The sequence below is a fragment of the Rhinolophus sinicus genome, chromosome 4 (assembly GCF_057876585.1).
Source record: "Rhinolophus sinicus isolate RSI-liver-muscle chromosome 4, RSI-T2T, whole genome shotgun sequence".
Lineage (NCBI taxonomy): Eukaryota > Metazoa > Chordata > Mammalia > Chiroptera > Rhinolophidae > Rhinolophus > Rhinolophus sinicus.
The window spans coordinates 44,954,516-44,980,840 of record NC_142504.1 but is presented as its reverse complement, the minus strand read 5'-3'; the positions used below and the strand labels follow the sequence as shown (position 1 = coordinate 44,980,840).

The 26,325-nt window shown below is 35.1% G+C and overlaps 1 protein-coding gene across 8 annotated transcripts in view; it reads right to left on the bottom strand.

Annotated features, from left to right (window-relative positions):
• MAGI2 (membrane associated guanylate kinase, WW and PDZ domain containing 2) overlaps window positions 1-26,325 on the bottom strand; it is a 1,312,004-nt gene that overhangs the window by 905,012 nt on the left and 380,667 nt on the right. For all 8 annotated transcript variants that reach the window (XM_074340644.2, XM_074340647.2, XM_074340646.2 and 5 more), the window contains one exon: window positions 19,105-19,221. In XM_074340644.2, coding sequence (XP_074196745.1) covers window positions 19,105-19,221 — 117 coding nt within the window. Of the gene's footprint in view, window positions 1-19,104; window positions 19,222-26,325 lie in introns of those variants that run through there.

The window sequence follows — 26,325 nt, the reverse complement described above, 5'->3', positions numbered from 1 at the left end:
GGTTTTCCATGCAACTCAATCAGTCTTTAGTGGTGGCAGTAGCATTCTATCCAGTGGTATTTTGTCACAAACCATCAGTTATTGCATGGAGTTTACAAATTCTGTGACACACATCAGAGGACATTTACAAAGACTAATGAAGAGTTAGGTGTTTTAAGAAAGCAAAGCTAAAGCAACACTAGCACTTAAAGGACATTTTTCATTTTCAAATTACTTTTGCGTGAATACTAATTAAGCCTAACGTTACCATGAAGATGGTAAATAACATTATGATTCTCATTCTGGATATGAGAAAAATGAGGTAAAAAGATTACGTTGTTTTCATTTTTCTATCTCTCTCTCACTATACCTATCATTATCTATTTAAAAATCTGTGTCTCTTTAAATAAACACATGGGCAATGAAACAATCCCACCATCCTCAGAACTCAGATTTGGTCTATATGAAGACCATCCATGGGAAATTTGTCCATTCCTTGTTCAAGAAACCCATCATTCTGTTTGTTCTATCTCTTGCCCATTCCAAGCAATTATTCCTTTTCAGTCTAGTACTCTAGAGCTTAAGAAAACGGTAGCTGTACAATGTCCCTGTAGAAATGAACAAACTAAAGCCACCAGAATTTTAAAGTGATTTAGCAAAAGCCACAAAGTCAGCACTGAAGCCCAGGTGCAAACAAGTCTCCATATGTCCGTCTTCTACCATAAAACTGATTATCACATACCACGGTGGGGTTTTTACTATTTTTATTTCCTCTAATTTTGTCTCTTGCTCACCTATTAGTTTAATACTTCACTATGCCATTTTCTACTTCCGTGGTATAAAGATAATAAAAAACACACCCACCTGTGAGTAGTTAGGAGTCAGGGATGGGAGAGGGAGGCTTAGTCTTTCCAGGCGGAGGATTATGGACACGTGTGTGATGGAGCAAGAAATCAAGGAACAACCCTGAGGTCTGGAGCATTTGCTATTAAACTGAAAGAACTCTCTCAAAGTGAAATCTTTGAGGGCATTGATTTTCATAAGGAAAGTGAACACGATTTGTGTGGGGAATGAATAATGTGGAACTTCTTCTAACAAGGCAAGAAGTTGAAATGTTATTTTGTAACTTTACATGGCTTCATGACTTTAGGCAATGGGAGGTGAAAATGATATTAATGAGTTGGAAAAAAGTATAGATATAGGTGTGCTAATGAATACAACTTTAATTGCTAAAATCTTTCAGGCAATAACTGATTTCAGAGAAGAGCATCCACTTACAATGACTATTATGTCAATTTAACATTAATGCAGCCAAAATATGACAACTTAATGCTGATTATGTTCCATACATGTTGATAACTATGTTTTCTAGTCTTTGCATGGAGTCTGATGGGGGGTGGGGGGTGGGAGATGAGGGTAAGGGGGATCGAATATATGGTGATGGAAGGAGAACTGACTCTGGGTGATGAACACACAATGGGATTTATAGATGATGTAATACAGAATTGTACACCTGAAATCTATGTAATTTTACTAACAATTGTCACCCCAATAAATTTAATAAAATAAAATTAAAAAAAAGAAAAAAAGAAAAATGATTATCTTATTTTCAAGGTTTATCAATAACTACAGAATAAAGGACAATGTGACACTTTTCTTTCATCCATAATAAACCAACATTCCAAGTCACAGATTTATCTAAGTGATTAAAGTGATCAAGTTCAAGGTGAAAACTAGATGAAAATTTCAAAGAACACTACAGAATCTTTATTTTCTCCTTGTTTTACTCATTAATCATGTCTGAAAGTCTTTTCTACTGTAGCAAATAAAATAGCATATGAATTTTATTAAAGATGGTTTCATTTCCTCTTTATTTTAAATAAAATAAATGACCAGCATGCCAACTTGGAACAACTGATGAACAATGCAATAACGTACGCTTTATATAGACACTTTTCTTTTACTGTGATATATACACATATGGCAAAGGAAAAAACAAGATTTATAATTGCATATCTCACTTATTTTCAAGAACTGAGCAAGGAGTTAGCATATTTTGTCCTAGGATTCACTTCCTTTTTTTTTTCCTTTTTTTTTTTTTAGGATTCATTTTCATGTGAAGGACACTTTGGTTTGCTTTAGTCAGAATTCTATTCTCTGCTGTGATATAACAAATGATGAACTTCCAAATATTAATGGAATGCTCAGCACTGCAAGTTTTACTAGGGCTTGTTTAGGTTCAGTGCAGTCCAGAGCAGTCTCCATTCTTGTGATGGGTATGCTGAATGGAATGTATGGCCATTCAGTTTACCAGCTGGGGAAGAGAGATGGAGAAAGGGCATCAGCTCACAGTTTCCTCAGTCACATTCATTATCGAGAACTAGTCATATGGTCCCAACCCAATGACAAAGAAGGCTACAAAACATAGAGGAAGACATTGTAGTATTCTTCAGCTGTACCTGAGCTCTGCCACAGAAAAGATTTGATTATTTTCAAGAAATTAAAACAAAACCAAACAAAAAGCTGGTTTAATTAAGTCTGAGCAGTTTTCTTCCCCCACAACGGGCGAAATTTTAAACACTAGCACAAAACCAGCAATATATCTGTTAAATACACAAAAGCCTAGGAAAAAACAACTATTGCAAAAGGGAAAGTTCATTTTGAACAAAAGTAGAAAATATCTGGAAACATGTTTACGTCCTCTCTTAATCTCGTAATTAAACCCATTAATTAAAGTCTTGTATTAGTTTGCATTTTTTTTATTGTATAATTGATCTTCTGTAAACTTGGCTTACGTACAATGGTTGAAAGAGGAAGGTCAATAGACTTGGACAACATTTTACAGCTTGTTGCTATTTCACATGGTCATTGCTGAAAGCATACTTTATTTGCCATGGAATCTCTTGTGTGCCATGGCTACAGATGAAATGACCACTGTGCAATCACCACTCAAGGAACATCACGGGATTGTCACTCAGCCTGCAGGTATACAGTTAGCCTGCAGGTATACAGTTAAAGCCAAAATATGGAGAAGGATGGATTAGAGCTAGTAGGAAAGATAAGATAAAAGACCTAGATAGACAGATGATGACACAGAGTAATTGATCTGGATCAAAATGCATAAGCAATCTACTTTCAAGGTTAAAATTAAACAACAGAAAAAGAATAGTTCTATAACTCTGTAGCAATATATGTGCATAGGCGCTCTGTGTAGCTTTATTTGCAACTATGCCCACTAGAAGTATGTATGGACATCTGAATGGAAACTGTTCTCATAGAAAAAGAGCCTAGGACATGCTATTTCGTTGACTAATTATACTGTTTAATAGTAGCAGTTTTACTGTTATTTTCAACTCTCCTGTAAATAAAAACTACCTCTATCTCAAAGAATTGGCTGTTAAGATGAATTTCATTATGCTAGTCAAGGCTTAACCACCTGTCATATTTTTATTACAGAAATATTTTGGATTGCAATTCTCTGTGATGTCTCATACATTAGTAGGAAAAGTGCAAGATTCTCAAGGGAAGTGTTCTGATTTACTTGGCTGCTGCTGAATGAAGTACATGAAACATTTTATTTTGCAGGGTTGACGGAAGACATGATAGTGCAATGAGGCTAGGAAGAAAAAACCTTAGAAGTAATGCTTTGGAAGATGTTACAGGCTATGAATTTGAAATTGATCTCAGTATCCTAAATTTAGAAGAAAAATCTTAACATGCAGTTGGTTCTGAATACATCCTGTCCCCCTTCCATGTATTCTTAGGCGTAGGAGCTCTTCGATCTGTGTCCTAGATTCCAAACATATCTCATTCTAGGAGATGTTTTGTCTATACCTTGATTCCTTTTCTTCTACTTTCAAATATACATGGGATGGGGTTGGGGGGACATTGTAATCTTGAGTAATTGGCTGGGGCTTCACACTAAGCCTTGTCAAATACTACTATTTCCAGGCTACATACTCTATCCTCAATCACCCCAGAATGCCCTGATCCAAATGGCAACCACAGAATATTTTACGTGCTCTTGGCTTTCTTGCTCCTCTCTGTACCCTTCCTTCTCTTTATCTATCTATCTATCTATCTATCTATCTATCTATCTATCTATCTATCTATCTATCTATCTATCATCTATCCAATCTATCTAATCTATCATTGTAACTATATCTGTACAGTATGTATAGACATTTTTTACATGCTTTCACAGTTGAGGTGCATCTGGACATGCCACATATTCTATTATCCATCCATCCATTCATCCATCCATCCATCCATCCATCCATCCATCCATCCATCCATCCTTCCATCCACTAAATTTTTACTGAACACTTAAGTCAAGGATGGCCAAACTGAATTGAATCCCAGCAGTTAGTATCTCAAAGAATTCACCAAATTCGAAAATCTAGTCTCTAACTTTGAAAGCCTGGAGAATGACTTTGGTCAGTACCATGGGGGATTAGGCACTGATAAGACACGATAACCAAATACACATGGGAAATCCAGTTAGCAATTTGCAATGAAAAATTATTCTCACATGGTCTAGAATATCATGTCTCCCTAATCAATATGTAACTCTATATTATCAGGTAGGCAAAACTCCATGGGAAAATATCTTATACAGACTGATTTGTGATGAAATATAGTCAGAACTAGAGAAACTACACAAATTGAGTTTAATGGCATCAGGTACCCAAGACACATTTCACAGTTGGGTAGTCGTATTGCTTATGTGACTCTGGTGGCTATCAGTTAGCCTACCTCAGTTATTAATCTCCATGTTAGGGCATCCTTGTCATTGTAACTAGGAAGATTAAAGTTCAGTGGTTATGATTTTTCTCTTCATGATACTTTGCATGGCACTATCAACCCTTAATTACTTGACTGTCCTTTTTCAGTGTCTCTTTGACATATATTGACACATTCTTTTTCTTCTGTGATGGTTCTCACCTGGGACAATTTTTGCCTTCCAAGGGACATTTAGCAATGTCTGGAAACATTTTTGGCTGTGACAACTCAGGGAGTGAACTGGCATCTAGTGGGTGGGAGCCACGGATATTGCTAAACATCCTACAATGCAGACTGAAGTCCCCGCAACAAAGAATTATCCACCCAAAATATGAATAGTGACAGGGTTGAGAAACCATGCTTCAGAGATCTTATGTTCAATCTTCTTACAGTGCAGTTTTAATTGTCTAGGCGTTATTTATTCTGAATCCTAAAAGTGACTCTGCCAATCATGTTTTCACCCACGAAGTGTAGATACCAAGTTTAACTAGCAACAAGGCAGTGCTACTTCCCCTTCCCAAGTACTTGACAACTCACTGTATTCACAAATACTGGCAACAACTACTATTAAAGTCATATTCCTAAAATACAGGTCTGTTCCCTTACCACCCCTCATAAGGATTTTTGTAATCCTTATGGATTTTTGTAAAAGCCAAATTTACTGAATATTTAACTTCTGCAAGGCACTATTTGGACCATCTTAATTCATTTAATTTTTCAATATTTCTGTGAGGAAGGACTATTTTGTCCCCATTTAGCAAACGATGAAACTGAGTCACAGGGAAACTAAGGACACCTAGTTTGAAAATGGTACAGCTGGAATTTGATTCTGAGTAGCATATTGTGTTATATTATATAGTCATTCCTAGTCTAGGATGGGCTTTAGTATGCTACAAACAGTAAAAAGAATAAATTTCAAACCCTTCTAGTCAGCTTCATAACACTGTAAATCTTCACCCTTTCTACTTCTTTTGACTTCCCATCCAATGCCGTGAAACATAGAAACTATTCTTCTCATGCCTATCACCCGCACTGGGATTATCTTCAAAAGTTCTTCTCAACTGGGAAGTCCTTCTGACTCCTGCCACCTATTCAAACTTGCTTGGTTTCCAAAGCTGACTTAAAAGGCTTGCCTTTTCCCTAAAGGTTTTTCTGCCTGGCTGCTACAGCACAGAGTAATATGCTTTTTCAGTGCTTACTATTTTGAAGGAAAAAAAATAGCCTTTAAACATTTATTCTGTGATAGATACAATAGATAGTGATAGAAATATATAATATTTATAATATATGTATTATATATATTACTCTATCTATCATCTATCTATCTATCTATCTATCTATCTATCTATCTATCTATCTATCTATCTATCTATCTATCTATCATCTATCTGAAGACAGACCCAAACTGGGTTAAAAACCTGTTTTATTATTTATCACCTATATGTGGCCTTGAAGTGAGCTCCATGTAACATGTATATAATACCCACCTGCACAGGTATTATGTATGTCAATTATCTTACAGACAGGAGAGACCTTATGTCATATACATACAAATATAGGCACATACAGCTTATTGTGTTATATTATATAGTCATAACACATCTGCACATATATCATGTTTTATATAGCTACAAATAAATATATGTGTTTGTATATGCATAAATCCATATGTATAAAGACATATTTATGTATTAAATAAATATATATTAAGATCTATCTACATATACATTATTATTAAGAGAAAAAAACTGAAGTTTCATCTCTTATAATCAGCTCTGCCAATTATAAGCTAAATGATCTTGGGCTCCTTACTTAACTTGTTGAGCCTCATTTCCCCCTCTTTAATAATGAAGAGAACATCAACAAATTAATAGGTCATGCACTTGATATAACTCTAGGCTTCCTGGGAACACAAGCAAAGATGGACCATCAAAGAGGCTCTAGCAATCTTAGGCTCCATTTACTACCAGATTTCCACTGAGGAAGCCATGGGAAGCCCTGAATCCATCTTTCCCTGTCTAAGCACTTTGTTCAGAGATTATAGAGGATTCTGATTTATTCTAGACTAAGAAAAAAATATGTATTTCTAGCTAGTAAATGTTACTAAGTGTACCATCACAGGGCAACCCAAGAAGTCCTTTAGTCCTTCAGGGATTGTTATGCTATTTGTTCCTCTTTTTTTCCTTCTTCTTCTGACATTCTTTTCTTCAAATTCTCCCTACTCAAAGGAAATCTGAAGAATAAATATATAAGAGCAGGGTGAACAGAGTTCCTCAAATTAGATTCATATTGCTCAATTAAGTTCAGTCCTCTTGGCCTATATCTTCAATCTACTGATTATTTTTAAGCAAAGATGAACTAACTCAGTTTTCTAGTAATTAATCATATCCCAAAAATCTTGAGGCTGGCTATATTTCTGAACTGTGAAATAGAGTAGTTATTTTACTGTAGTTACCTGTATATATTCTGTTTACTCATTTGTAAAGTAAAAATTGATATTTATTTACCTACATTTGAACTGGTAGTAAGGATAAGTCCTTAAAGAACATGACCTGTGTTTTAATCTTTTCATATTGCCAGCACCTAGCTGGTGATATGCACACAGTAGCTGTCAATGTTAGTTGACCTGAATTAAAATATTTAAATATGTAAAAGTTTATATGTTTTTTAATCTCTTTGAATTTAGCAGGTTATTATTAGGTATAACTTTTTATGAATATAACCATCTTCAGAAGGAAAATAACATCCAAACTACAGGATAACAGAAATTAAGTTTTCATATTTGTATCAGAGAACCAGATGTCTTTTTCCCAAAACTAATGCAGGTCACCATACTGGCTTAATTACAAGTTTTCCAAATTGCACTTAGTCATGTTTTCCTTGTATGTGCATTTTTTGGATGTATTTCATCCTCGTAAAAGACTCATAGCATGACCTCTTAATGAACTTAGAGGTAAAGAAACGATGTTGGGACCTACAAAAAGCTGCCAGTGTTGACCTCTGATCACAGATGTTGAGATGCTGTGCCACTTAGTGCTGAGAGCATCTTACTTCTTTCATACTATAATTAATTTTCTGTAGTGCTTCAAACAATATATTCAACTCCTCACTTTTAATTAAGATTCCCTTTCTTGCTCCAGGTTTAAATTATGTTCTGAAGGCAATTTTTTTCAATTGCTTTTTCATGTGAGAAATATAATTATGAACTAAATTTTGTTAGTGTCACATTTATACTTTTTAATAATAAAGTTGTCAACAAAAAATGAACCAAGATGCTTACACACATTTAAAATGTTCCATTCTATAATTAGAAAAATTCCAGAATACACTGATAATGAACAAGTATCCCGGTTTTCTAAAGAACAAATACATTTCCCTGGTATCTGTTATATAACCAGTGTGCATGCTGGTAATCAATCATTAGGAACTTGAGTATAAGTAGAAAAGTAAAAATCTTACTTAAAAAAATGTGTTGTAAATCTTTTCACTAATATTTGATAACAATTATTTATATTGTTATTTATATAGTCAAGTACTATATAAGTACTATATAAGTCAAGTACTATATTAAGTACTTGACTATATAAATAACAATATAAATAATTCTTATCTATATCAATAAAGTACTTGATTACACATTTATCAAAAAAGGAATTTAAAACTTAGATCAGTCTTTAAAAAAATAACAAATTTAATACACTGATACTATATGCTTATTGGTTTATCATGGAAAAGAAAGGTGCTTAAAGGTGATATTTTATTTTTTGAAGATGTGATGTTTTCTGCAAGACAATTGTGTCCATTCTCCAGATTCTTAAGTGTCAAGAGGCAGTTGTGATGGCTGCAGCCACAGTGGCGATTTCTCAGTTCTGGCTTTGTGAATCATGACTGCAGGCCTGAGTTACCCGGGTAGGGCAGTTCTATATTGCTTGACTATTATTCCTGAGGACCTATCTGAAGCCCTTTTCTCTAAATTTTTCTAGCAATATTCTAAACAACCAATTCCTTAAATCTCTTCTTTCTTAAAATACCTTGCATAGTTTTATTTCCTAGGCTAAATGACACATTATATACTGTTTTGCTTTATGTAATAGAAAACCAAAAAATTCTTTGACACTGAGAGCAATATAAAAAGAGAAGAAAAGCTTGGCAGAAGTTCAGCTTGGCTGCCTACTCATTGGATCCTCAGTGGTTTAAGTTGCTCAGTGGACACCAAATATTAAAGTGCATGTCACCTAGATCCTTTGAGCCAGGATTGGATTATTTATCCAGAATCCAGGGAGGATATGTGAGCTGGGAGGGCACATGTGGACATCTCAGTTCCATGTGTTCCTGGTGAAGGGGTCAAACAAGTTATGCCAATTGTGTCACCATGGAACTGCGCTCAGAGAGATAGATAGAGGATTTGAGATCTGAGAAGCTGTCACTATACTGGGCCACAGATAACAGCTGAGTCAGTGGAGCACCAGTTATGCTGAGATGGGAAAGTGGTGCTTCTGTCAGCAATACAGGGCCATTTTCCCACTAACATGTTATGAATTCTGAAATAAATAGCCCTGGTTACCTCCAGATAAGAACAGGAGGACATGACCCTGTTGAACAATATCAATTACCTACTGACCTTGGTCTTTTTGGAGCCCTTGGAAGAATGATACCAGTGGGGCTCCTGCACAGCAGGTGTGGGAATAAGTGTGTAATTTAGAGGTCTTATAAGTCACTATCCATTCTGATGGTATTTTCTGCTCGTATGGAAACATTAGATAAAAAAATGTAGATATACATTCAAGCAGTCTTCTATGTTCTGGGGTCTCCACGGAATTGTTCAGAACTGTTGGGACATCAGAGCTACCATTTTTCCTAGAAAAATAAGACCCAGCCAGATCATCAGCTTTAATGCGTCTTTTGGAGCAAAAATTAACATAAGACCCAGTATTATATTATTACATTATGTTATATTATACCTGGTATTTATTTTATATTATATTATATTATATTATATTATATTATATTATATTATATTATATTATATTATATTATATTATATACCCAGTCTTATGTTAAAATAATACTTGGTCTTATATTAATTTTTGCTCTAAAAGACACATTAGAGCTGATGGTCCGGCTAGGTCTTATTTTCAGAGAAACACAGTATAGTAACTAAGGAGGTAACATGATACATCTGAAAAATGGGTCTTGGCATCAGACAGGCAAAGATACTTCAATTCCTTGTCATCCACGTAGTAGCTGTGGTCTGGGGAAGGTTCATAACCTCTCTAAGCCTAAGTATCCTGATCTGAATAATGGGAACCGCAACACATTTTGCATAGAATTGCAAAATGCAGTGACTTAATTATAGCCCTTGCATGTTGATATTTGGTAAATGTTAATTCATTACCTTTTCCTCACTTTACCCCTGTCGCCCTCAGATAGGTGAGTAAAAGAAATGCTTTTATAAAATGCCAAGGTGAGAAACTGGGAATTTTTATAAATACCGGTTTTATACTTATAAATAGAGTTTTATATTGTTAGAATTTTAGATTTAGATTAGAATTCAGACTATGAAATGCAGGTAGAAGGTCTACTAGAGCTAAGATTAAATAAGTTTTTACATCAAATATTGGAAATGAAAGAAAGCGTTTAGATAATGTAGACCCGTTTAACTTCCTATAACTAGGTAACCATTCAAATGATTGGAATAACACATTTATTAAAATTTTCTTTTTCTCCACTCAGATATTTTATAGTCCAATGTTTCTGGCAATGACGTGTTCAAGAAAAGACAATTCAGCACTCGATTGACTAATGGCCAATCAAGAGGCTCATGTCAAGATGAAAAGAATTGACTTAAAGCTAGCCAATCAATAGAGCTTCACTTGAAAACTTTCCTTATAATTATCCTTATGGGTTTTTAATTGTGGGAATTTCCATCCATGTCTGCTTGGAAAAAAAAAGAAAAAAAAGAAAAGTCTTTTCTATTGATGGACATCCACTCATGCTCACCAGAGAGTCTGTCATCCAGTAGAACTCCATGCTCACTAGATGGCCTGTCAGCTTGCGGAGTTCTTTTTTTTTACTTTTTCTTCCCCAGGAGCATCTCTGAACCTCTCTGGAAGCAGCCTTATGGTGCTCATGACTTCCCAGAGCTTTCACTAGAGAGTTCCTGTCAGGTAGAGGGTAGGCGGGGACCAATCCACTGGGATAGAATCCCTGTTCCTCCCTGACTTGCTACATGGTGTCAGTCCTTTCCTTAACCTCAGAGCCTCAGTTCCTCCATATATCTCCAAAGGCAGGAATAAACCTTACCAAAGAGGGATGCTATGAGGATTCAAAGAGATAATGTACGAAAAACATTTCTTGCACATAGGAAGTATTCAGTAAATGGCATTTGCTGCTATTTAAAGAATTGTTTTGGTTGATGTTTACGGAGTTCCATACCTAGAACTGGCCCTGGCTGGTGACTCATCACCATTCCCCCACTAGGAATGCTAAGACAAATTGGATTCAGCACATGAGGTCTCAATTTCCTACAAATAAGCATGTCCAGTACTAATCTTCACAGTTTTTTATTGGTGTCAAACAATTAAAAAGAAGAAAAAAGGAATCAGAATTTCTGCCAAAAAATGGGAAGGGACAGATATGCATAGCTTGGCATTAGCTGCCTAATTTGGTCTTTTCTTTGGAGGATAAGTTAAGAAATTATCATTTATGCATACATTAGGGATGTGTTGAGCAGCAGGGAATCTCTATCCAACAGAGCTTTCACAGGTATTTCCTAATTTTGTGTGCATAAAAAATAACGTTTCTGCAAGCTAGCCTGTAAATAGAAAAGGTAACAGATCTTGGAATAGAAACTCGGAAACTAATTGGTAATTGATCCAATTCTCAATTTCTGACTTGCCTAAGAAAGCAGGATCTATGTGCATTTTCTAATTGAATTGACTGTCAATTTTATGTTAGTCTTACCTTTTAATTACCTTGCATGAGAAAACCACTGACTCTCCTAAACTGTCTCTGGACTCTCCTGATTGAGCACTGATTTAATCTCCCCTTAGTTAAATCTATTTGGGTATTCCCCCAAGGCCATTCACCTGCATGAATGACATTTATTAAAGTTCAATATTAGAAGACACTATATTTCACATTAAATATCTTATCATAAAGATTACGATCACATTTTCATGACAATACGCCTCATACTTCAGAAGTCATTATGTCACATCTCAACTCATTACACATTCCAAAGGAGGAGAACACTTTTAAAAGCTTTGTATTTCTCATTATGTTTATTTTCTCATCCACTTACTAGGACTGGACCATATTTCAGAGTTGCATGAATAGTGAAGACAGATTTCAAGGAACATCAGAGTTATGATGGCATCCTTAACTTGACATTCATAGAAAAATCTGAAAGTACACGCTTGGCTTGTTTTATCCAGAACTGCACTTAATTTAAATCCAGCTCTATTTTTCCCTGAAGTGTCTGCTGTATTTGATATATCTTCAGTTTCCATAAGCTGTTTACACCTGCTCAATATCAAGAGTATTCCATACTCAGAATAATTTAAGCCAATTTGATGATCTGATTTGAATAATGACATAATAAAGAAAACAAGCCAGCAGAATCAGAAAAACACAGGGCTTTAGAGCTGAAAGACTGTTAAGAGTTCACTTTATTCCTTTCCCTCCTCCTCTTAGTTCCAAAGGTAAGGCCTTTGACAAGGCCCTGTGGTTAGTTAGTGGCAGAGCCTAGTCCACAACCAGTGGCTATCAGTTCTTAGAGGAGTGTTTTGTCCATAGTACCATGTTGCAAATAGGTAAAGCCAAGGGTTATTGTTACTCACTATGCTCTAGCAATGCTAAATAAACAGCAATATGTAAACAACTCTGACCAGTGCACTATACATTAGAATATCACTTACCACAATTAGTATTCCTTTTTTGTTGTTCTTTTGGCCAGATGCATTTGAATTAAAAAGTGAGTGCTCTACCACAAATCTCCAGCCTTAAAATCCCTTGATTACACTGGTGTCCAATGCCTTCTGCCTACATCTTTCCAACAGCCTCCATATTAGTCAGCAGACTTTGGGAACTTGGGTATGTCTGGACCCAACAGAGTCCTATTTCTTTCTGTTCAGAAAGCTCCATGATGTACAAATGAGATGTGTTGACCTTCTTGGATACAACTGAGCTACAATTTTTAAGTCTGCAGAGAGCATATTCTGGAACCCCTGGAAGGTGAGGTATTTTCCATTGAAAGTAATTACTGGCTTTTCTGAAGGTGGACAAAGATTTAGGCACTCATCTCCAATTCTCCCTTGGGCCACGTGCTGGAACAACTGAAGCCCAAGTGGTTCATACCATCTGCCTACTCCATCCATGGTCCAGAAATCCAGGTTTCCTACGGAAAATCTTCCTCTTATAAAGAGGAGAGAAACACAAATCAAAATTGAAAAACCAAGAGGAGAAATTGTGCCATAGCCACCAGAAAAGATGATCAAGTCCCGGTAAATGGAATTTTATGTGGTTTGGAAGGTCAAGAAGGTTGTTTACTATTGTTGTTTACTCCTCTTCTTGTGTGCCAGATACAATCCTTTATTCTAAAACTAGTGCCCTGTGGTGTCCAATGGATAAATCAACACAATCACTTCTAATGTACGTTGACTTTCCATTTTAGGCAACATTTTGAGGCCATTTTTCTTCTGTAGAATAATCTGTCAAATAAACCAATGAATGTTACTAACTGACCAGAAAAGATGCATTTTTGTTCAATTAAAAAACAACAAAAAAATCTATTGTACTTTCACATATATGACATGAAGCTAGATCTTACTATTCTCAGTGATAAGGAGGAGGGGGTAAACCTAATACAGCTTTCTATAAAGTAACACACATTTAAATAAATAGTAACACACATTTTTAATAAATAGGCACAAGAATGAGCAAATGAGTAGAATCCTTGTGAGTATTTGCAACTACTCAGAAGCTTTAGAAATTTTTCTTTTGACCTAGCTTTCCAGGGGAGTTTATAAACCCCTTAAGAAATTTAGTTTCATTTGTTTATAGATTTCCTTCTCATTTGGCCCATGATGCTAATAATGTATTCATTCTCTAATAACCCTTTTGTCAAGACTTAGTACCAAATATCATGAGGTTATTTTTAAAAATCAAATTCATTTTCAAAGAACGAAAATCTGGCATCTTGATTCTGAAATAATTGTGAAAAATATGATTCACACTCTAAAAGCAACTTCACATAAGAGCTTCTGACTTCATATTTATTTGAAGCAATAACATTAAGGTTAAGATAGATATCAAAATACAGCTGTTTTAACATGTTGGTTTAACATTCAGTTGATTCTGATATCTCTAGTCCTATGCCTGGATGTCTGTCTATCCATAGTCTGTCTATCCATAGTCTGTCTATCCATAGTCTGTCCATCCATAGTCTGTCTATCCATAGTCTGTCCATCCATAGTCTGTCTAGCCATAGTCTGTCCATCCATAGTCTGTCTATCCCAGCACATAGGCCTGTATTTCTTAAAGATATTTTGAGTATTTAATCATGTTCTTGATTACCTTCAACTGAGAGAATTTCATTTCACAGAAGAAAGACAACTTTTTTCAGTCATATAATCCACAGGTTGATGTTACTCCCCCTTCTTACCACACGCTTTGAAATATACATTTGTGAGGAAAATAATGGGAAAGATTCATTCATGCTCCAAAAACATATTGCCTTATTGAATATTACATATTTTACAAGCTTCAAAAATATTGATTTTTGCTTAAAAATTAAAATTATTTCCCCCCATGCAGTATACTAGAAAATTCTGTCCTAATTTTAATTTAATACTTTTTCAATAGATATGTGATCTCCAGCTTGTTTCCAATAGTCCTCTCTGACCATAGTCCTATATAGGATTATATAATTAGGGTAAAGCGATGTTGACCCCTTGCATAGCTGTACCTTTTGGTGTGTTGGTAACTGTTCTTCTTAAAAGGAGACAGCTCCCATAACTTTTAAAGACCCTGCTTCTGTTTGCTTCTCCATGAAAAATGATTTAGCATAACAGAAAATTTAAAAATATATTAGAAACTCACAATTTTATTGTTGACAATGCTTCTTTTTAACATGGCATAGTTATACTAACGTAAAATGCTTAAATACATACAAACATCATTGTGAGTTACACCTCCATCGGCTTTTCCATAAAAGTAATTTCTTTCATATCTTAAATCTATGTTTTTCATTTTATTTGCTTTTTATGGAATAGTTTTAGAACTTCAGTTTTATTGATATTTGTCTTTTAGTTGGTATACACTGACATTTCTTTTGGCTTCAAATAAATTAAAAATATTTCCCAATAAAACCATCTCACCAAGGACAAAGTATGGTCTTGGAAGAGAAGTTAATTTTAACTAACTTCCATTTCATTCTGAAAATTTTAAAATAGGTCATTGATGTTCTTCCTAATGTCATCTGGTATAATAGGGGAAAAGGTATCTAAAAATGTGTATCTGTGCTCATACCTATCTCAAAAATTAATTTGTATCACTAAAAATATTAAGGATAGAAAGGACCAGAACTTCATCAATAAATGGAAGTAATTATTTTCTCATATTTAAGAAGACAGTCAATTTAATCATAGTTGATTAGACTCGAGACAACTATATGCAATCATTATGCTCAGTAGAATATTAAAACCAAAATAAACTTCATTTTTACTCTTTACACATTTGAAAATCAATCCAATCGTATTCTCTATTAATTCCACTAATTTCCTTCATATACTTTTGAATCTATATTATGAGAAGGACAACTCATTCTGCCTTAACTTTGTCCATTTAACATGCTATGATGAAACAATCCCATGGAAACTCCAAATAGATGCTGCTAACTTAGTGCTTCTGAAATTGCCTTTTGTGTGCTGTCAAGGTAATTGGAATCCCATTTGATGGATGTTCTAAACTCTGAGTCCTTTATCTATATATATTTTATTGGTTAGTCTTTAATCACATTCCAGATTACAACAGTGTTGGCTCATCATTATTTACTCATTTTCCCTGAAGTTCCATTACATAAAAATCCTATATAGCCTGAAGTCTAATAGTAGAAAGATTCATTTACAATATTCATTTTAAAAAATGTAACTTTCACTTTAGAACACCAGGATCCTCTTTAGACCTTTATTACTCCCATAAATTATATAGTTAGCAACTACAGGCACATATTTAGGTACAAATTTAGGTCTTTGATGGATATGAATCATATGACTGGTTAATCTTCTACAGAATATATCGAATCAGTTCCTAAGAATCTTTTCTCCATGATTCAATTTGAAAGAATGATGAACTGATGAGCCTCAGTGTGTGTGTGTGTGTGTGTGTGTGTGTGTACGCACTCATGCTAACTATATGCCCAACAATCCTGTCCATGAACAAGTCCTGCCTTCCGTGCCTAGAGACACAACTTTAAAAATATAGTTTTGAAGAATCAGGTTCTGAGATAAGGTTCTAGGGAAACAAAATGAAAAGGCTAAATACAGTCAACCCTTGTTTATGGGCAAGAACTAGACTGATGAAAGTGTGTATTATAATATCTATAGTTAAGGCCCCATAGAATACTGGACTGTCCACCTCCATCCCATGGTTGGTCAACAGCCAGGCTTCCTTCAGAAGGGGGAATAGGAGCCAAGTTTCCATAGCTGGGTTGGGCTGAGTGTGTGTGTGTGTGTGTGTGTGTGTGTGTGTGTGTGTGTGTGTGTAAGGGGGTCTCTGGAGCCCTCATCCCAGAACTCTTTCTTACTCCCTAGGCACCAAGGAAATCCAGCTCCAAGACTTCGCTCCTTTCTTCTCAGTTGTAGTTGGTGGTGGTTGTGAGTAGTATTACTCAGTTGTGTTTTGCCTTGTAAAAAAAGTTAAACCAAACTCACATAGTTACAAGTTGACTACAATTTTGTTTCCATGGAGTTATATAGGAGCTATTCATGGTGCCATTAATAGATTAAAGAAGTGTATGTATATTAACGTATGTGCATATTTGAGCAGTGATATCATTTTCAGTAATACATTTTCCTTTTATGGTGCTGGATACCTGAAAACCAATGAGAATTTTTTGACAAAAAGGGAATATGTAAGAAATGTCACTCTCTACTCAAGGCCAGTAGATATCTTGAATATACCTATAGCTAACAATTCTAAACAATGGCAGGGTTTTTAACACTACTGACATATTTTTGCTGCATACTGTCTGAAAATGTCTGAACATTTCACTAAAAGATATACTGAATGAAGATAGTGGATTGCCCAGGTCCAATTCATCAGTAACAAAGTGATTATTGATAATATAAATCAGAATCACCTCTATCTTAGATGCTTCCCTTCACTTTTATGTCAAGTTAAGAACATTGTTAATGAGTGGAGTTATTGGAATTATCTATTAGGAGTGGTGGCTACACATGAAAAATAATTGTTTGATTATAATATTCATTGAGTTTCTAATCGTCTCCTTTACAGGAACTATTCAAGGATTTCTAATTGAATTTATGACCTTGTACTGAAATCACATCATGCAACTCTTTATGTTTATTCATATAAGCCTCCTTATTTTATCATTATATTTATTTTTCCTTCATAGTATGTCTTTTGTACTCCAAAGAAAAATGACTTATTCAAGAAGTTAATTAACTAAAGCAAAATTTACTCCTATTATCTTCATATTTAATTAAGACTTCTTATTTATGTCATTGCCTTAGCAAGGACTACAGGTATTTCTGAATGTCAGTCTCTTATCTAGTTCCCTCAGCTTTTAAATGTAATAAAGTGCCTGGATTCTTTATTTGGTATTTCAGATCTCCTTTCCTTCATGTCACAAAAGATAAATTTACACGGCTGCACTGACAACATCACAGCTTTGAAAATGAGTCCACCCGTTCCCTTATAAATAGTTCAGTCACTTTAATCCATCTTCCTCTGCCCATCACTCTAATGTCAATGTTACAAGTTGAAGAATGCACTTTTCTCAGTTTCTAGTTTTAAAGCAAGATTCCAAAAGTCTATTCACTTAACCAGCTCACACTGACAGAGGTAGCATTTGAACTAACAAGATGTCAATCAGCAAGCATTCTTGTTTAGGGATATTTGATAATGGTGTCCTGGCATTTCTGCTTTAATGAACATTCAATGCTAACAATGGCAAGAGTCCACCACTCCTAGGATGTGTGTAGGTGAAAAGGGTTGGGTGCTGAATTATTCATTTTACTTCTGTCTGTTTTCAGTATAATCGTCCATCATCTATAGCTTTCATTATGTTGGTGCAAAAGTAATTGCAATTTTTGCAGTTATTTTTAATCTTTTAAACTGCAATTACTTTTGCACCAACCTAATACATAGTTCTGGCAGCTCAGTCCCAGAAATGTGTGTGTGTGTGTGTGTGTGTGTGTGTGTGTGTGTGTGTGTGTATTTGCTTGTATCATTTATCCTAGCCAAGTTTTTCTTTCTTTAATATCAACTTCTCAGTGTCCATAGCTTTGCATTTATTAAAGTTTAGAACAGAACTAAAGTGAAAAGAATACACAGGATACCTGTAGATCAGCGTTTCTGGAGAGATTGGAAAGTCTCTGTAGGTCATTTAATCTACCATGAAGGAAACAGATTTTGATATCTATCTGAGATCAAGGACCTGACTTGAAAAGTCCTTGAATTGTCATGAAGTTATAGAAGATTCTCAAATGAGCTGAAGCAGGTACTAAGAAGTTCATTTGTGAATTTTATCATTTTGCCAATTCCTCTCCTTTGAAGTAGCACCTGTTCATAATCAGAGATTATTTGTGGATTTCTATAGGTTGCATAGAAGAAATTTATACCCAACACTCAACATCATCACTTGCTAAGAGTTAAGAATATTTAGCTTCACTTTCCAATGCATAATTTTCTTTTCACTTGTGAGACTTCCCTGCTGCAAACCAGAGAATAGCTGTTTCAGCTAATAACTTGAATTTGCATTCTCCAGTTTCCTGGTGTGGAGTTCTACACCAATCATGATTCATTCTGAATCACCAACATCCTGGACAAGAATTCATATTTCTCAGTCTTTACTGGAGAAGTAAGTTGGGTTTTATGGCTTGAAAATCCCAAGTCTTTTCTGACTACAATTTCATTATAAACCCCACAACTGCAGTCATAAGCTTTTGCATTTCAAATGTCCATATTTCAAACCAGTTTTCTGTTCTAAAAGCCCACCATAAATAGCCAGTGTGATTTAACTTTTCTTTTCAACAATGGATATATTGCTGAACATTTATCTGTTAACATAGAAAGAAGCTAACAGCCTGTTGTACTCACACGGCACGGTGCGGAGGTAGAGGTTGTCACGAATGATTTGCTGAAGTTCGTGGTCCACAGAACCCTTCTGAAATCGTAAGTTGAGGTAGTGACGAAGATCCTTATCAACAATTCCTCCTAGAAGAATAGAGTTTCTTAATAAAAAATGCTGGAAAATACTTTAAGTATGTATATAATTTGCTTCTGTCATATGTATAATCATGAACCCATTTAAAAGATGCATTATTTCACATTGCTCTTTTGACCTTCTGAAACGTTTACTGCCATAATAATAAAGGATAACATTTACTGAGATAATTGTCCACCAGTTCTGTGTTCAGTGTTTTACATGAATTTGTTCATTTATTTTTCATTTAGAATGAAGGCAAAGCTACATATTACTCCTGAACTGATACTGAAATAGCTCTCATTGAATAGGTAAAAATCCCTCCCTCCGTCCCCCCATTTTGCATTCTCCCTTTCCCCCAACCTTTGTCAAGCAACAGTCTACTTTCTGTCTCTATGAATTTGACTACTCCATGTATCTTTTATAAGTAGAGTCATATAATATTTTCCCTTTTGTGAATGGCTTATTTCACTTAGTATGTCTTCAAGGTTTGAAAAGATTTTTGTTATTTAAAGTAACTATGGATTGAGATAAGTAGAATGATATGAAACATTAAAGAAAAATAACTACACAAATATTACTACTTTACTCCCTTTATAAAATCAAAGTAATTTCTGTCTTATAAAATATGTGGAGATGTTTTTAACTCGATACAAGATTTTAAATAATTTAAGTATTTTTATCACTATAATAATAATAATTATATTATTATGATAGAAATAATTTTGAGTTTAATTGCCATTACAATCTAATGAAAAACAAGCTGGTCTATAGGTAAGAAAACCAATATTGTGGATATATCAAAGGCTAATTTCATATTTAAAGAATTATATTAAATTATGAAGATTTATCTAAGGCTCTTATTATTCTTATAATTGAAAGAATAAATTATATCTCAAAATACTTACAAAAATATAAGTAAAAATTCCTATTCCTAAAGACCTTACCATTTCAAACACATTAGGGTAGTTGAGCCAAGACAAAAAAATTAATGATAGAAGAAATAGAAAATTTGTAATAGTCACAAAAATCATATTCTGTTGAAACCCTTTTGAATCTCAAAATTGCAATTCATCAGTCTATTTGCACGACCATGAGCCCATAAAATAGCATTATGTGGGTGTGCACATGTGTGACACAAACACCTTGTACTCAAACAGTAGTTAATATATTTGCAAACTATACTGAGGGTGCCAAAAAATGTATACACATTTTAAGAAAAGAAAAAAATGTATTAGAATTGTAATATTCAATATATACCAATAACAGAAGATGAATACAAGGCAGGTGTATATATTTTTTGGCACTCCTGGTATATTGCAATATTTCTGAAGTTTCCAAATCCATTGTTTCAGTTGTCGCCTAATCTGCTGGCACAGCCTCAGTAAGATGCCATAAGAAATAGTATTTTTAAATGCATTGACTACCAAAAGTCTCCCTCTCCAAACAATGTTTCTTATATATTTCTTTTTTTTATTTTTTTTTTAAATTAAATTTATTGGGGTGACAATTGTTAGTAAAATTACATAGATTTCAGGTGTACAATTCTGTATTACATCATCTATAAATCCCATTGTGTGTTCATCACCCAGAGTCAGTTCTTCCATCACCATATATTCGATCCCCCTTACCCTCACCTCCCCCCCCACCCCCCCCTTACCCTCTGGCAACCACTAAACTATTGTCCGTGTCTATGAGTTTCTGTTTCTCATTTGTTTGTCTTGTTCTTTTGTTGTTTTTGGTTTATATACCACATATCAGTGAAATCACATGGTTTCTTATATATTTCAATAAATAGTCTCAATGTACTTCTCCATAATATAATATAATATGTGGAAAAAAATGGTATCAAAACAAAACATATTGCTTATTGGGTGCACATAAATATTACACCCAGAGTGCTTGCACATATATTTTCCAAATTCAAAACCATTTTCTCAGTCAAAGAAGCAGAGCAGAAATGAAAGTCACTTGAAACTGCTATCACACACATCAACAATTACTCTTTATTTATACCTCCAAATGCCCTGCATTTCCATATGTTGGACTTGTTGACATCACACGGAAGTAGTTTATAATTAGAAATCCTGAAATTCTGTTTTTCTCCCTTGGTCTTTTCCAGTCAGCAGAACGTGCCTATCCTTGCTGTTATAATAATTCACTGCAGCTACAGAGCAAGCATCATGCCTGACTATTCTCAGCTGTTGTTTCTGCCGAATTCTAAGTTTACAGGTCCTTCAACAACTGCACTCCATCTTTCTTTTCCTTTTTCTTTCTGTCTAATATGTGGGATGTGCCAAGTGGTGAGATGCTTTTTGGCAGCCCGGGGAATATGCTATCTATAGAACAACAGGTGTATTCTGTCCACTAAAGTAATCTAGAATCACTCACCTAATGTAACATGGATAAGCTCACATGTAAGGATGATCGTTGTTCCTGAAAATGTTATCAGAGTAAACCATCTCTGCCACTACAAATATACTACATTAGCCCTCTCAAAAGTTTATCTACATAAGAAAACAACAAAAAAAGCCTGTCTATTCATTCAATGACTTTAACATATCTTTTGATCTAATCTATCAATATCACTATATCAATATCTCTTTTTTTCCATGGCAGGGCCTGCTGAAGCTTCTGAAAACTGATATAAAATTTTTTATTAATTAAAATGAATGATCACAAATGATGTATTTTTTAAAAAAGATTTTATTGGGGAAGGGGAACAGGACTTTATTGGGGAACAGTGTGTACTTCCACGACTTTTTTCGAAGTCAAGTTGTTGTCCTTTCAATCTTAGTTGCGGAGGGTGCCATTCAGCTTCAAGTTGTCCTTTCAATCTTAGTTGTGGAGGGCGCAGCTCAGTTCCAGGTCCAGTTGCTGTTGCTAGTTGCAGGGGGCGCAGCCCACCATCCCTTGCGGGAGTCGAAATGGCAACCTTGTGGTTGAGAGGACGCGCTCCAACCAACTGAGCCATCTGGGAGGCAGCTCAGCTCAAGGTGCTGTGTTCAATCTTAGTCGCAGGGGGCGGAGCTCACCATCCCTTGTGGGACTCAAGGAATTGAACTGGCAATCTTGTGGTTGAGAGCCCACTGGCCCATGTGGGAATCGAACCGGCAGCCTTCGGAGTTAGGAGCATGGAGCTCTATCCACCTGAGCCATCAGGTCGGCCCAAATGATGTATTTTTTTGAAAGGAATTTTTCCACCTCTTGTTTCACAAATACTTTATCATCCTTCACAATTTATTATAGTATCCTTCAAGTAATGCAATCTTATTTACCACTATCTTGATTATGGACAATTCTGCTGGCTGCCTACCCAATATTCTTTCCTCTATTCTTTTTAAATTAAGAATCCTGATTTAATTTCATGTCCAAACATGCTCAGCTCCATGACAGATCACGGAGATCATACAACCTTGTTCCCCACTTTCCTAGCTGCCCTGACAGCTTTTTGTAGCTATGTTCTGGCCATCAAGACCTAACAGAGAAGGAGGTGATTTCTTTATTCATTGAACTAGACTTGATATCTGAGTTGTAGTAGCCATATTCTGACCATGAGACAGACGACTCACCCAAGGGAAAAATCCAACATACTGAGGATACTGGAGTTGAATTCAGAAATAGCTTGGATTCTCTATGGCTTCATTGAGCAGCCCAAATAATATAAGCAACTAGGTACTTACCTTAGGCTTTCTTGCTATATGAGAAAAAGTGTGTACTCATATTCTAAAACTATTATGCGTTTTCTGTCATTTGCAACTGTATATGATCCCAATTGATATATATGTGTATAGAAATGCTTTACATGTATATGTACACACACATTTAAAGGAATGTTTTTCCTTAATTATAGATTTCTTTCAGGGAAAAATTAAGCAACAGACAGTGGGCAATGACTGTGCTTAAAAATAGAGTCCAGGTCTCAAGACTACCTAACTTCAGGTATGTAAGTTAATATTTTAAAGGAAGCTAAAAACAAACAAATAAAAAATGACTTAGTTTTCAGTAAGTGTTATCTATTATTGAAGTAAATAAAGAATCTGCTACTTTATTTGCCACAGTTATAATTTTTGGTTTTATTGCTATTGTTTGTCTATAGTTTCTGCTTTGTCATTTGTTACTGATACCTGGATCTGGTAGCTTATAAGATACCTACATCAATACTTACATTAAGCATAGCACTGTCAAGTTCACTGTCTCTTAGCTGTCGTACTCTTAAAAAAAAAAATCAGCGGCATTCACTTACTATATTTTAATAGTTATTGAGATATTTCATTTAACTGTGAAAGAATTATTTCCTTTATTTTACAAAAAGAAACAACACATTGAAAGATGTAGTATCATTTCAAATCACACATTTGTCAGAGAAATCTAGGAAGGATTGGAACCCTATGATTCTGCTTCTAAAGAACATCTACAGTCTGAAGACCAAACTTCTTAGTACAAAACAGTCAAGTCCTTTCTCAACATGACTCCAAACAAGCTTTTCAACCTGACATCCAAATGTAAGTTAAAAAGAACCCTTAGGAGAGAACGTAATTCAAACACTTCATATTGCAAATGAGGAAAGTGAAGCTCACACACATTATTTGGCATTGGGTTCAGAGCAAAGATGGGGAGTGTGAGACAGGGAGCAACTCCATGGATTACTTGGGAAGAAAATTCTAAACGTTACCCCTTGAAGATGGTGTATATCTCTATAGTTTCCAGTTTTCAGAAATGCCTCCTGTAGAACTGCTTTGTTCCCTCCACTACTTCAATGCCCAGGCTGAGAAAGCAAAGGAAGAAGACGCTGCTTGGCTTAGATGGACAGAATCCTTCTGGCATATTCCTTAAGGAAAATTGTTAGCCTTAGCCTTGTAGCTAAAGCTAACCACTCTTCCTAAGACTGAGGGAGAAACATGTCAGGCTCGTAATGTTTATGCCAAGTGTCTGATTGCTAGTAGCTGGCAAGAGTAGTCCCATCCCTAATTCATGGGCCTGAACACTAGTTCAAACTTCCCTTTCCACTACTTCTGAAATTGACATGCACCTTATAAATTTAATGCAAACTGGGGAGAGCGGTTCACTCATTGGGATGGTAGGAAGCATAGAAAGAGGAAGGTGAGATGATCAGCGAGCTAAAGTCTGGTTCATTCTGATGTCATTTATTCCTCCAGTGTTTCTGCCAAATCTGGCTACTTTAACATTCTATTGAGCTCATTTATTTCTGCTTCTCTTTATCTCAGTTCGCTCCCCCGCCCCCATTTCTACTCCACAAGATGCTGAAGTGGGCATTTGATTTTTATTTGTTTGTTTATTCTTTTTTGTACCCATCTCTGCTTTATCTCCCACTACCTTCTTTTGGTAACAGCACTCTGAGTTCCTTTTTTGAGTGGCTGTATTTTGCATAAATGTGGTTAGACTTTTAGTCCATCTGCCCTGCCCTTACTGAGACAATTCAAAGAAAGCCATTAGAGTGTGGCTTAAATAACAGATATTTATTTCTCACAGTTCTTGATGCTGAGAAATATAAGATCAAGGAGCTGGTAGTTCAGGTGTTTGGTGAGGCACTACTCCTGGTATACAGGTGGCCAACTTCTCCTTGTATCTGCACGTGGCTGAGAGAGAAGTCATCTCTCTGGTGTTTTCGTTTATACGGGTACTTATCCCATTTATGAGATTTCCACCCTCATGATCTAACTACTTCCCAAGGACTCACCTCCAAATACCATCATATCGGGCATTAGGATTTCAACACGAAACTTTTGGAGGAGCCACAAACAGTTCATAACAGTAGGTGTATACCTACTAAACTCCTTGCTTCCATGTAAAGTCCTTACTAAGTACATCTTAGAGTTTGGGGATTTTTCTTTTTTCTTTTTTGGTAATCAGACAACTGAATTATTGTACTAGTTATAATTACAGACCACAAATTACTTATACCATATGAGAAATAAAACCATGGATAATCTCCCTTTGATATTGCTTTTTATTTTCTGAATTGTCTATGAAGCTAAAATCATCAATTAAAAAATAATTTCATACATTGTCTTTGCCAAATAAGTAGTAAAATAACCAAGCAAAATATATGAATTGGAAGAAGAGAAAGTTCTATCCATATGCCTTAAGATATGCTCACGGGTAATTGAGAATTTATTTTATGTTAGTTTATTTGATGATGGGGAAATAGAGGAATAGACAGTAGAAAAGCACTATGAGACTTGTTGCCATGTTTCTTTTGCAAAAATAGTTTCTGCTTGGCTCACCTCAACAATGGAGAAATAAATCACAGAGAAGTTGATTGATTCTGTTACAATCCACAATCACAAAATAGGTGACAGACATATCTAATCCAGTCTGCCGGCGCAGTCTCCATCCCTTTTTTAGGTGGAAAATTGTATTTTTGGTTTCTGATAATCTGGAAAACTGTCCATCTTCAGGTGGCTAGAGTACTGCACCAAATCACTGATGCGTTGAATCTATACTAGATGTTCTATAAATTATGAGTCAGTGAAATTGTGCTTCTTCCAAATAATTTTAACAATAATAATTTTAAATAGGAGCACACATATAGGCCCCGTGGTAACTCACTACAAATGTCTTTGTTAATTGCTTTTCCATAGCTGGAAACAGTTAGATATATAAAAATTTGTATCACTTCCATATTTTACTCATAATGTTACAGAGTATAGTCAATCCTTTTCAACATGGTTTAATATTTTTGTGCATTGTTTTTCTTCAAGAATTTAGTAGCACCATATTTCATATCATAAGTACAATAATAAAAGAGACAACAAAAATATATTAAATCGTTGCAGATCATTAGAAGATTCAAAACTAGAGAGAATAATTGGTATTTCAGAGAAAATGACAGAGATAAATGTAAGTGGTTTATAATAATCTCTAGCTCTATTGAAAATGGCTTTTTATCATTTCCTTCCCCCTACTATTGCACAGATGGGATATTATTATTGAATTTCATTTTTCATTGTTAGCCTTGGTCTCAAAGTAAATGTGAAAGTTATTCTTATAATTATGATTATAGGCGCCCATGGAGAAGGGAAAATGAATACTTGCTATATGCCTGGAATTGTGCTAGGCGATGTACATTCATTACCCAAAATTTTACAATA